The sequence below is a fragment of the Hypanus sabinus genome, chromosome 7 (genome assembly GCF_030144855.1).
Source record: "Hypanus sabinus isolate sHypSab1 chromosome 7, sHypSab1.hap1, whole genome shotgun sequence".
NCBI classification, from domain to species: Eukaryota; Metazoa; Chordata; class Chondrichthyes; order Myliobatiformes; family Dasyatidae; genus Hypanus; species Hypanus sabinus.
The window spans coordinates 166,584,921-166,598,230 of NC_082712.1; the positions used below are offsets into that span (position 1 = coordinate 166,584,921).

Consider the following 13,310-nt stretch of genomic DNA (forward strand, 5'->3'; position numbering starts at 1 on the left):
CCCTTTTTGGTCTCCTAAACCTCTCTGCATATTCACAGTTTCTAACTTTTCTCCCACATTCACAGATCCTAACTTTTCTCCCACTGACAGATACAGTGATCTATTTCTTGTTGGCCCAGAGTGGATGATCTCACACTTCCTTAAGTAACTTATGCTGGCCCAGAGTACCGATAAGAGATTATCTGCCAATATGCCGTTAGACAGTTGTATCTATAATGAATATACAGTACAAAGTATCTTTATTATTTATGTGTGTGTGTGTGTGTGTGTAGGGATTAATTTTCTTGTAGGCATTTACAGGACAAAGGAAGAAATAACAAAGAATTTACACAAAAACTATAAATAAACAGGCAAAGACTGACAACCGTCATGCAAAAGAAGACAAACTGCGCTAATAAAAAATAATATTGAGAACACAAGTTGTAAAGAGTTCCTGAAAATGAGTCTGTGTAAGTCCAAGAATCAGTGAACCTGGTGGTGAGGGAACTTAGGGTTCTGTATCTCCTGCCTGATGGTAGCAGAGAGGAGAGGGCATGGCCTGGATGGTGGGGGTCTTTGATGATGGATGCTGCATTCTTGTGGCAGCACTCCCTGTTATTGTATTCGCTCATAGGGAGGGCTTCGTCTCTGATGGGCTGGGCAGGCAGGACGGTGCAGGTAAGGAATTTAAATTACTTTCTCTCCCGTGCATAACATAGATGTGATTTAGCAAAGGCAGACTGGGTACAGATGCAAATCAAGGTCAGGCAGAAGGAAGTATTCAGCAAAGAAGTAAATCCTGGGATGGAGTGCCTCCCTTCTTGGGTAAGACTGGACGAGCTGGGTTTTATTTTTTTATGAATTTAATTTTTTTTTAATTTAGAGATACAGTATGGAACAGGCTCTTTCAGCCCTTCAAGCTGAGCCACCCAGTAATTCCCCCAATTTAAACCTAGCCTAATCACGGGGCAATTTACAATCACCAATTAGCCTACTAACTGGTACATCCTTGGACAGTGAAAGGAAATCGTGGCACCTGGAGGATACCCATGAGTCACGGGGAGAATGTATGAACTCCTTACATACAGCGGTGGGAAAAGAACCCGGGTCACTGGTTCTATAAAGCATTGTGCTAACCACTATGCTAAAGGTGCATTACCGCCACCTTCCAAACTGGAGTGTGGGTCAGGATATCTCAATCCTATATATTTAGATTTATATCAAATTCTATAAAAAAGACCTGCATTCTTAAGAAACTGCTCTATACCTTCTCGTTGCATCACCTCACTCTGGTCGCCCACATCCTTCCTTCCCTTCCTCCCATGGTCCACCGCCGTCTCCTATCAGGTTCCTTCTTCTTCAGCCCTTTACCGCTTCCACCTATCACCTCCCAGCTTCTCACCTCATCACCCCTCCCTGACCCCACTCCCCCTCACCTGGTATTACCTGCTACCTGCCAGCTTGTATACCATCACTTTCTCATTCTGGCTTCTGTCCCCTTCTTTTCTGGTCCTAATGGGCTGTTTATTCATTTCTAAATATGCTGCCTGACCTGCCGAGTTCCTTCAGTACTTTGTGGGTGTTCCTCAAGATTTTAAGCATCTCCAGAATCTCTTGCATTTATGGATCTGAAATAAAAACAGAAAATCCAGGAGCACTCAGCAGTTCAGACTGCATCTGTGGAACGAAGAACAGAGTTCACACTTTGGATGGAAGACGCTTCATCAGAGCTGGGAAAGAGAGAAAACTAACTATTAGTAAGATGAGCAACAATCAATCTGCATGAGGAACTCAGTAGGTCAAGCAGTATCGTGGAAAGGAATTGTCAACATTTTAGGTCAAAATCCTACATCAGTATTTAATTGGGGAGACCATAAAACCTTAAGACGTTGGAGCAGAATTAGGCCATTCAGCCCATCCAGTCCCCTCTGCCATTCCATCATAGCTGATTTATTATCCCTCTCATTTCTATTCTCCTGCTTTCTCCCTTTAATCTTTGATGACCTTGCTAATCATGAACCTATCGACCTCTGCTTCAAATATACCCAATGACTTCGCATCCATAGCATCTGTGACAATAAATTCCACCAAACCACCACTCAGGTTAAAGAAATTCCTCCTCTTCTGTAACGGCTTCTCTGTAATGTTCCGCTGTTGAGGTAATGGTTTCTCTGTAGCAGCAATGTTTGGGTAATGACTAGAAATAATGGGGCATGCTGGCCAATGAGCAAGATGTTGTTCTTTCTTGTGTGTCTGGGAGTCAGGAATTCGCAGATCTTTTGCCGGGGAGAGAGGATGCGATTGGAGAGAGTTGGTAGACCGCTGGACGGAGTGGACTTGGAGCGAGGGTCTGAAGGTCAGCAACGATCGGAGGAGGTCGATGGTGGACGAACGGCCTTATCAGTGAGCTCCAACATTGCACAATAGACTTGTTTCATGAGAATGGGCCCTTTTTCTTCTTTGTTTTCTTTACTAACCATATAGTCAAATTAAGATTTATAAAGCTCAATCATTTAATCACGTATTGTGTACGGTTTGTTACTTCGTGTTACTGATTTGTAACAGGGGACACATCCACCCAAACGATATTTCTAAAGTTTGGCGGGGACAAGGGCCTTCATCCCCTATATTAAGCCGCTAGCTGAAGTGAGAGTTACATGGAAATATCCTCTCAATGTCCACTCTGTTTAAGCCTTTCAATATTCAATAGGTTTCTATGATTCCCACACCCTATTTATCTAAACTCCAGCAAGGATGGGATCTGAACCATCAAATGTGCTTCATAAGTTAAGCCTTTCATTTCTGGGATCAAACACATGAACCCCCTCTGGACCCTCTCCAATGACAGCACATCTTTTCTCAGATATAGGGCCCAAAACTGCTCACAATACTTCAGATGTGGACCAAATACTCCAAATTTGGCAGAGTGCATTTGGAGAGTGTGAAGGTATGAGAGTCTGGGCTCAGATGACTCTGGGGTAACTACCTCAGAGCTAGGGGTAGGTCTAGAGATTTGACTAGAAGTCTTAAAGCAAGCTGAATTTTTAGACCGCAAGTTGATTGTAGCATGAACAGTACAGTGCATAAGTTTTAAGCACACATAGAAAGATTTGTAAAGTGAAGATGCTTTCAAAAATAATGAAATGAAAAAATTCAAAATATCAAAAAAAATACTATAAAGAGCAGTAAAAGATAAGAAACTAAAACAAATCATTAATTGGTGTGATTGCCCTTTGCACCAAATCTCCTGGGTACACTGCCGTGTAGTTTTATAAGAAATCACACTGGTGTGTTACTCCAAGCATCTTGGAGAACTTGCCAGAGTTCTTCTGCAGACCTTGACTGTCTCGCTTGCTTCTGTCTCTCCAGACAGCCTCAATAATGTTGAGATCAGGGCTCTGTGGAGGTCATACTATCTGAAACAATATAAATAATCTAGGGTGCCTAAGACTATTGTAGCTTCACCTCAGCCTCATATGATGGGAAGATTTACTAGATCCCCAGAGGAGATTGAGAGAATTTGGGGGAAGGTGAGGGGATAAGACAGGCAGGAGGGCTGGGGAGTGCTGTTTTTTCTGCAGGAGTGGAAATGTGACCTTCACCAGCAGGCCAGGCAGCAGATTGACACTCCATTCCTAATCCCGTTTGGAGATCCACTTCACTGGAAAGACTTATTCTGCATTGCCACCCAGTGGATTTTGAATGAAGCTGCATTCTGGTTAAAAACAGTTCAAAGTTCAAAGTGAATTTATTATCAAAGTAAATACCATACACTACCCTAAGACTCATTCTTCTGCAGATGTTCACAATAGAACCAATGAAAAACTACACACATTGAAGACAACTAATGCGCAAAAGAAGATGAACTGTGCAATTACAACAAAAGATAATAAATTTATAAATAGTGCTGAGCTGTAGAGTTATTACTGTATACTACTTTAAGATTCATTTCCTTGCAGGGAATTACAGGAAAATAAAAGAAATATGATAGAATTTATTAAAAAAACTATATATTATCAAATGAAAAACTACCAAGAATACAAACTATGCAAATAAAAAAAAAATCATCAAGAATATGAGTTATAAAGAGTCCTTGAAAGTGAGTCTGTAGGTCGTAGAATCAATTCAGAGTAATGGTGAGTGAAGTTATGCATGCTGGTTGAGGAGTCAGTAGGGTAATAACTGTTCTTGAACCTGGAGGTGTGGGACCTAAGGCTTCATACCTCCTGTACGACGGTAGTGGCAAGAAGAGAGCATGCCCTAGATGTTGAGGCCCTTGCTGATGGATGCTGTTTTCTTATAGCAGTGTTGCATGTAAATGGAGTCATTGTGGGGAGGATTGCCTGCGATGGACTGGCCTCTATCCACCCCATTCTGTAGCCTGTTTTTCCTGGTTATTGGAGTTTCCAGACGAGGCCATGAAGCAACTTGAAGCACTCAGGTTGCACTTATGGAAAGGGAAACGGTTATGGACTCAGGTCAAAGATTCTTTGTTGGAGCTGGGATAAGGAGAATACTAGACTGAACTTGCAGAGAAGGTGGAGAGGAACTGATGGGCTGAAAGAAAGATCCCTGGTAACGTGCCGCCAGTGGATAAACTGTGAGGGTTAATAGGAGTGAATAGAGAGAAAAAAATAAACAAAGGCTATGAAGTAAGGGCTATTATAGGGAGAATGAAAGATAGCAACTGAAAAGTTGTGAAATGCAGGTTAATGGGATTTGCTCAGCAGATCAGTCTCTGTGCTCATAGAATGAAAAAAAAACAGCCCACGTTTAACAGGATGCTGTCCAGGTTAAAGGGCATGTGCCAGAAGGAAAGGTTAATCAAACTTGGGTTGTTTTCAGAGGCTGAGGGAAGACCTTATAGACATTTACAAGACAATGAAAGGAATAAAACACAGTCAGTACCTTTGTCCTAGAGTCAAAATGTCCAGTACTAAACAGCATGCATTTAAGGTGAGAGGGGCAAGTTCAAAGAAGATGTGCAGGGCAAGTCTTATGTATAAGGAGTGATGGGGTGCTTGGAATGCCCTGCATGGGTGGTGATGGAGGCCAATACAATAGTGGTGGCTAAGAGCACATCAACGTTCAGAGAATGGAGGGATATCGATATTGTGTAGACAGAACAGATTAGTGTTTAGTTAGGCATTTAATTAGTTTTGGTGCAAGATCATGGGTCAAAGGACCTGTTTCCATGCTGTACTATGTAAATTATGCGTAAGCAAATCAATCTTGATCTTGAGGGACTGTCCAAGGTGAGGGAGAGTCAAGTATCTCAATCTATTATTGGTAGTGTAGGTGAATACTGAACAAGTTTAAATTGATGAGAAAGCCTTATCATAGAGTCTTTAAAGTACACCAGGATAAAATGCTTTATTTAATCCACATAAGTACGTCAGCACGTAATTCCTTTCAAAACTTCCAGTACAGCGTTAATAGTTTTCAGAGGAAATGTCCATGTCAAGTGTTTCATCTTGTACGCACACACTCCCATCTTCACTTCTTCTCCTAGGGTGGCATGGTAGTGTAGTAGTGAGCACAACACTTTACAGTACAGGTGACCTGGGTTCAATTCCCACCACCGCTTGTAGAGGGTTCATACATTCTCCGTGACCACGTGGGTTTCCTCGGGGTGCTCCAGTATTCTCCCACAATACGAAGGTGTACCGGTTGGTAGGTTAATTGGTCATGATTAGGCTAGAATTAAATTAGTGGATTGCTGGGTGGTGTGGCTCAAATAAATAAATAATTCTTCCTGGGTCCATGTGTGAGGGCCATTGACAGCCATCATCCAAAGTCCATAGTATGGTAGAGTTCATCAATGTTTCTGTAATCCATTTTATCAACTATAGAGGGGATTGGCCTATTCAGCTTCACTAGAACTGTGTAGTCGGCCTTACCCGTTTCCACCTCTCGCGACAGGGATGTTGATTTGGACTTTGACAGGCTCCCACCTTCTCACTCTCTCAGTAAAGCATCCAGCATAAAGACCACACCCCTGCTGGATATTCTCTCTTCTCCCATCTGCCATCGGACAGAAGATACAAAAGCCTGAAAGTACGTACCTCCAGGCTCAAGGACAGCTTCTACCCGACTGTTATCAGACTCATGAACCGACCTCTTGTACGATTAAGTCAACCCTTGGCCCCACAATATATCTCATTATGATCTTGCTCTAAAAATTTACCCGCACTCCACTTTTTCGGTAGCTTTGACATTTTATTTTGCATTGTTAGTGTTTTATCTTCTTCTAGTTCAATGTATTGTGTATTGGTTTGATCTATATAAGCAGTATATTCAAGGCAAACTTTTTACTGTATCTTAATACATGGGAAAATACTAAACCAATACTAATACCACTTGTAGTGGAGCCTTGTGCTTCAGCTTGGTGTCATCCAGCTCTTTTGTACTTCCCAAATTTCTTTGTTCTTTGCTACTTAATAATCTGTAGAAATCAATTATCTAAAATTAAAGCCAAAATCAAATGACTTCTGCATTACTTGGTCCAATTTCCTTTGAAGCTGACAATTCCTGTGCAACCACGGGGCCAACTGGTGCATGAGTATCTTTTACACAACACAGTGGAGCTGCCATCTGCTAATATTGGAGCTGTGGAGGCAATAGCAGAGGGTTAAAATGGTACAGACAGGCAGTATTATGGAGATGGAAATACCGAGTGTTTAATATTGGAGTGCATATGAGTTAAGGAACTTACGACAGAATTTGGAGCTCAATTCTGGTGCTGTCTTTAAGGAGCTTGCATGTTCCCCTCGTGACTGTGTGCTCACAGTTGCAGGTGCTCCAGCTTCATCCCATAATCCAAACACACAACAGTTAGTAGGTTAATTGGTCATTGTAAATTATCCTCTTAAATGGTGGGCCCCGGGGGGGGGGGGTTGCTGAGCGGCACAGCTTGTTGGGTTGGAAGGGCCTATTCCATGGTGTGTTTCTAAATAAAATCAGTAAAATTAAATAAAAAAATTTAAAAAGTAGAGTTATGCAGGACATTGCAGTCACAAGGAGCGAAACGTGGACACAGCCAGAAGGAAGAAAAGGCTCAAAAACAGGAAGAGGGAATGGATTTTGTGGTAAGGTCCGAAGGCAAAGGAAGCTGGGGTTTCCTACACTGGGAAAGTTCATCAAATTATGCTGATAGAGCAAAACATGCAATGCTAAGAATATTAAAAGAGGTGGAAAATCTTAAATTCTTAATTTTTATAGCTACTACTATTTCACACACTTTGCGTTTGTTGTGCAGTAACACATCTATTCTTGTTGCATAAATTACTCCTTTGTTCATATTTTTGCCTGAAGCAATTACAGCAGAAGGGTTCTGAGAAGTCCACATAAAGGTTCTCGGTCCAAAAATGTCAAATGTTTATTCTTCTCCATAGATGCTGCCTGACTTGCTGAGTTCCTCCAGCATTTTATGTGTGTTATTCTGTGCAGTGGATTGGGATGATAAAGAATCAATACAGGGCAAACAATGTAATAATTGTACCTTAAATATGCAATGTAATCCGTAACAATCAAACACTTGGATGTTAAGTGAAATTAAGAATTCAGAAAAGAGAAGTAATTCAATTTTCACATCTCACAGCAGACAGATTGTTCTAACATAACAGGAGAAGTTTTAAAACATATATTTACCCATAAGTAATTACTGAGGGAGATTATTATGTATCTGGAGCAGCCACAGGACTTATCCATCCTAATGTTCTTCAAAAGTTCCAACGCTGTCTTTGTTTTAACTTCAACATTTGCAACAAATTAGTCATTTCTGAATCTGAATCAGGTTTAATAGCACTGGCATATGTCAAGAAATGTGTTGCCTTTACAGCAGCAGTATGTTGTAATACATAATATTAGAAAAAATGTGAATTACAGTAAGTATACATATTAAATATTTAAATTAAATATGTAGTGCAAAAATAGAAATAAAAAAGCAGTGAGTTAGTGTTTATGGGTTCAATGTCCATTCAGAAAATGGAAGGCAGAGGGGAAGAAGCTGTTCCTGAATAGCTGGGGTGTGCCTTCACACTTCTGTACCTCCTCCCTGATGGTAGCAATGAGAGCAAGACAGTCTGGGTGATGGGGATCCTTAATGATGAATGCCGCCTTTTTGAGGCATCGCTCTTTGAATATGTCCTGGATACCATGGAGGTTAGTGCCCATGATGCAGCTGACTAAGTTTACAACTCTCTGCAGTTTACTGCAATCCTATGCCCCCCACTACCAGAGGATGATGCACCCAGTTAGAATGCTCTCCACAGTACAGCTGTAAAAATTTGCGAGTGCTTTGGACAACATGCCAAATCTCCTCCACTCTTAATGAAATATAGCCGCACTTTTGCCTTCTTTATAGCTGCAGCATTATGTTGGGACCTATTTATCCTAATGTTCTTCAAAAACTCTAATTCTGCCTTTGTCTTAACCTCAACATGCTGCAGCACATTAGTCTTTTCTATGCTGACCTCACATTCATCAAGGTCCTTCTCCCTGGTACATTGGGCTAGAATAAGGTCCTGGTTCAAATACGTTAATATCACAACCAAGAAAACACATGTTTTTGCTTCCTCAGGAGGCTAAAGAAATTCAGTATTTCCCTGTCAACTCTTACCAATTCTTATACGTACACCATAGAAGTCATTCTGTCATAATGGCTTGGTATGGCAACTGCTCTACATGTGACCGTAAGAAACTGCAGAGAGTTGTGGACACAGCTCAGCACATCACAGGAACTAACCTCCCATCTATGGACTCTGTCAATACTTCTCAGTGCCTCAGTAAAGCAGCCAGTATAATCAAAGACACCACCCAACCCCAACGTTCTCTCTTCAACCCTCTCCAATTGAACAGAAGACACAGAACCCTGAAAGCACATTTCATCATGCTCAAGGACTGCTTCTCTGCCACTCTTCATTGGACCTTTTGTACAATATGTATTACATTTTTTATTTTACTTACTTGGAGATATAGAGCGGATTAGGCCTTTTGGCTCTTCGAGCCACACCATGAGCAATCCACTGATTTAACCCTAGCTTAATCACAGGACAACTTACAATGGCCATTTAACCTATCAGGTGGTATGTCTTTGGACTGTGGGAGGAGACCAGAATACCTGCAGGAAACCCATGCATTCCACGGGAAGAATAGAAACTCTTACAGAGGATGCCGGATTTGAACTCCGAACTCTGAAGTCTCATGCCCTAAATAGCATTGTGCTAACCACTATGCTACTGTGGCACTCAAGATTGACTCTTGGCCATACAACCTTCACTGGACTTTTTCAGTAGCTTTTGCACTTTATTCTGCATTGTTATTACTTTTCCTTGTTCTACATCAATACACTGTGCAATGATTTGATGTGTATAAACACTATGTAAGTCAAGCTTTCATTGTATCTTGATAAAGGTGACAATCATAACCCAATACATGTGGCAAATGAGATCAAACTCAGAATGATGAAGCAACACCTCCTATTCCATCTAGCTAGCCTTTAACCTGATGGTATGAACATCAGTTTCTCAAACTTCTGGTATTTTTCATCCTCTCTCCTCTCATTTTCTATTTCTCAGTCTGGTTACCCTCTTAACTCTTCTTTTCTCTTCACCTGCGCATGACTTCCCTCTGGTTCCCCTCTTCCTTCTCTTTCTTCCACTATCCACAAACCACCCCGATCAGATTATTCTTCTTCGGCCCCTTACCTCATCCACCTATCCCATGCCAGCTTGTGTTCCTTCCTCTCACTTCCCTCCTCCTGTAGTTCTTCCCTTTCCTTTCCAGTGCTGATGAAGGGTCTGAGACTAAATCTGATTCTGGAAAGGACACCAGCTGTCTACACTATCTGCCTCTCATAATCTGAAAAATACAGTGGTGCTAGGAAGTTTGTGAATCCTGTAGAATTTTCTCTATTCCTGCATAAATATGAGCCAAAACATGATTAGATCTTCACACGTCCTAAAACTAGATAAAGAGAACACAATTAATTACACAAAAATACGCTTTTTCATTCATTGAGAAAAATGATCCAATATTACAATATTACATTGTTGGAAAAAGTATGTGAACCTTTGCTTGCCAACTGGTGTGACCCCCTTGTTCCAGCAATAACTTTAACCAAACATTTCCAGTAACTGTTGATCAGTCTTGCACATCAGTTTGGAGTAATTTTAGGCCAGTTTTCCTTATAAAACTGCTTCAACTCTGGGATCTTGGTGGGCTTCCTTGCATAAACGGCTTACTTCAGGTCCTACCACATTTCTATAGGATTAAGGTCAAAATTTTGACTCAGCCATCCCAACACACAAATTTTCTTCTTTTTAAACTATCTTGTTGTTGATTTCTCTTGTTTTTCGGATCATTGTCTTGCTGCATTATCCAATTTTTATTAAGCATCAGGTGATGGACTGCTATCCTAACATTCTCCTGTAAAATGTCTTGATACAATTTTGAATTCATGGCTCCCTCAACAATTGCAGGATCTCCAGACCTTGAGGCAGCAAGGCAGCTGCCAACTATGATGCTCCTTCCACCATGCTTCACAGATGGGAGGAGGTTTTGGTGTTGGTGTGCGGTGCCCTTTTTCCTCCAAACATATGAATGTACATTTCTGCCAAAAAATTCCACGTTTGTCTCATCTGTCCACAGAACACTGTTCCACGAGCATTGTAGAACATCCAGGTGGTCTTTTGCAAATTTGAGAAGTGCAGCAATGTTTTTATTTTGGAGAGCAGTGGTTTCCTCCGTGGTGTCTTTAGATGAACACCATTCTTTTCAGTGTTTTTCTTACAGTGGACACATGAACAGAGACTTCATCAAGCTCTGAAGATTTCTGCAGGTCTTTTGCTGTAGCCCTTGGGCTCTTTTTCAGCTCTCTCAGTATTGCACCTTGTGCTCGGTGTGATCTTTGCGAGATGTCCACTCTGAGGGAGACAAGCAACAGTACTGAGTTTTCTCCATTTGTAGAAAATTTCTCTACTGTGGACTGATAAATGCTCAGGTCTTTAGAAATGCCTCTGTAGCCTTTTCCAGCTTCATACAATTCTTCTCCTAAGGTCTTCTAAAAGTTGTTTTGATTGAGGCACAGTGCACATAAGACAGACCTTTCTTGAGAAGAGCAGGCTCTGTCAGTAACCTGACTTAATGCGTCTTTTTTAAAAGGGCATGACACCTCTACAATCCACAGCCCCTAATCTCATCTCATTGATTGGAACTCCGAATAGCATTTGTAGAAGGCTTACATACTTGTAGGGGTTTACATACATTTTCCAACAAATACATGTAATATTGGATAATTTTTCTCAATAAATTAACAAGTATAGTATTTTTATGTTATTTTTTTAATTGGGTCCTCTTTATTTAGTTTTAGGGCTTGCGTGAAGATCTGATCACATTTTAGGTCATATTTATGCAGAAAACTCTGCAGGGTTCACAAACTTCCTAGCACCACTGTATGCAACCTAAAGACAGTTCATCACTGACTGGCAAATCCTGCAATGCTGCGGGTGTGAAACTGTATCAGTCTCTGGCATTCCTTTGGAATCATCCACTGCATGGAAAGCGGGAGCCCGCTACATGGGCAACAGCTTGCTTTCCACATTGTACTGCTCTGGCTGTCGGACAGGCTCGTGCATCATATAAATAGCTGGGACGCAAAATCCATGGTGGATCTCAACCAATGGAGGGCTTCGTATAATCTAGAATATATTTTAAGCACTTGCTTATATTCAGCAGATGAACCTTATCTGCAAGGGATTTGTCAGAATCTGGAAATATCAACCTCCAAAAGTGCTGGAAGAAGATCTTATTAATAATTTTTTAACATTTTGTAGAGGGTTTGTTGAAGAAGAGGAAATGGCAGGTTACTGACAAAATGCTGAGGAGCTGGGCTGGATCCATCATGACTACTCTTTTAAGGAGCCTATACATGCACAAAGGATGAACGGCTTCCTGTGTTGTTTCTGATTCTATGTACCAGCTTCAAATAGTTTTTTTCCTTAAAGAATCCAAAATAAAAATAGATTTCTAAGAATTGAGATTTTGCATTGCTTTGTGTCAGCCACCCTTTTATTTTGTATTTATCATTCTCAGAATAAGCATGGACAAGAGGATTAAGTGAACTGAGAGAGGAGGCGATTTCAACAAGTAGCTGAGTGACCCTAATTTCCCTGTTTCGGCAGCTTTCTACAGCCACAGCAGGCACATGCATCAGAACCTAGCCCTTCCATTGTCAAGATGTGTCTCTTTCCTGAAAAGAGCTTGTGCTCTTTTATCTAGCTCTGGTCTTCTTAATGAGGCCAGCCGACAATTTGTTTAATTAATGCCAGTCTGTAATACTCAATCGTCGATGGGAAAATACCTTGCACTGCACTCTTAAAAGACATGGCCCTTAATTGTCGTATTGATTGACTTCACAAACACTGGTTGGCATTGTTCACGGCTGATGCAAAATGTTAAAAAAGAATTAAAAATAACCCAGATTTTGACCCAATAACAGGCCTTTGGATATAATATATAATGGAAAAGAGAAAAGAGAATAGCTCTGAAAAAAATACAGCATGATTTTTACACTGAAATTCATTATTTCCCGTGAAAACGAATAACATATTAATGTTAATATAGTCTAAAATAATGTGGTTCAAAGGTTCAAAATTTTACTATGCATTTCTTCATCTAGTATTTTTAAATTTAAAGATAAATAGAATGGGTTAAATTATTTCGTGTTTTTCCAGATGCCAGTTTATATATAACCAACACAAGTTAAAACCATTAAACCAGTGAGGGCTAGCTCTTTGAAAAAGGATCATTTTTCCGAGGTGTTTGGTCCTAATTTTCCTTTTGATTAATGCTCCACTTCTAACAGAGAATACAAGAAGAAAACAGCAGCTGCTCTGCACACCCTCCATATTGATGTGAAACTTTTGATATAAGACTCTTTGATATACAGTCAGACCTCATTATAATCACTTTCTTTATACTGCAACCCTCACAAATTACATCGCCCCCCCAAAAAAATCAGTAGAGCAGATTTACTTCCGCTGAGTTGATCTCATTATACTGACCCTCGTTGTCCTCCATTTGCCAATAAACAAATGGGAACATGGCATTGAGTCAGTTCCCAACACACGGCACAACACTGTGGAAGTGGTGCTAAAGTAGGGAGTCTGTAACAATCTGCTTCATCTCAAGACACTGTCACTTAACACTGCTAAAATACCAGTTGCAGAAAAATATGCAAGGATGAAAAGGATTGTATAGAGATAGAAAGGGAAAGCGATGAAGGTTGAATGTGGAGGAAAAGCAAGAAAGGGAGGAAATTTGGACCAGAT

The 13,310-nt window shown here is 40.7% G+C and overlaps 1 protein-coding gene across 3 annotated transcripts in view; it reads right to left on the reverse strand.

The window, feature by feature from the left end:
- Nucleotides 1-3,514: 3,514 nt before the first annotated feature.
- The window catches only part of lto1 (LTO1 maturation factor of ABCE1), a 38,825-nt gene continuing 29,029 nt past the window's right edge, over nucleotides 3,515-13,310 (reverse strand). The window contains exons 5-6 of one of the 3 annotated variants that reach the window (XR_009513355.1): nucleotides 6,695-6,784; nucleotides 3,515-6,588 (exon numbers count right to left, since the gene is read on the reverse strand). Coding sequence is in view for 2 of the 3 variants with exons in the window: in XM_059976056.1 (XP_059832039.1) it covers nucleotides 7,358-7,420 (63 nt within the window). In the remaining variant the exon portion in view is untranslated. Of the gene's footprint in view, nucleotides 6,785-7,274; nucleotides 7,421-13,310 lie in introns of those variants that run through there. The other 2 variants (XM_059976060.1, XM_059976056.1) reach the window with 2 other exon arrangements.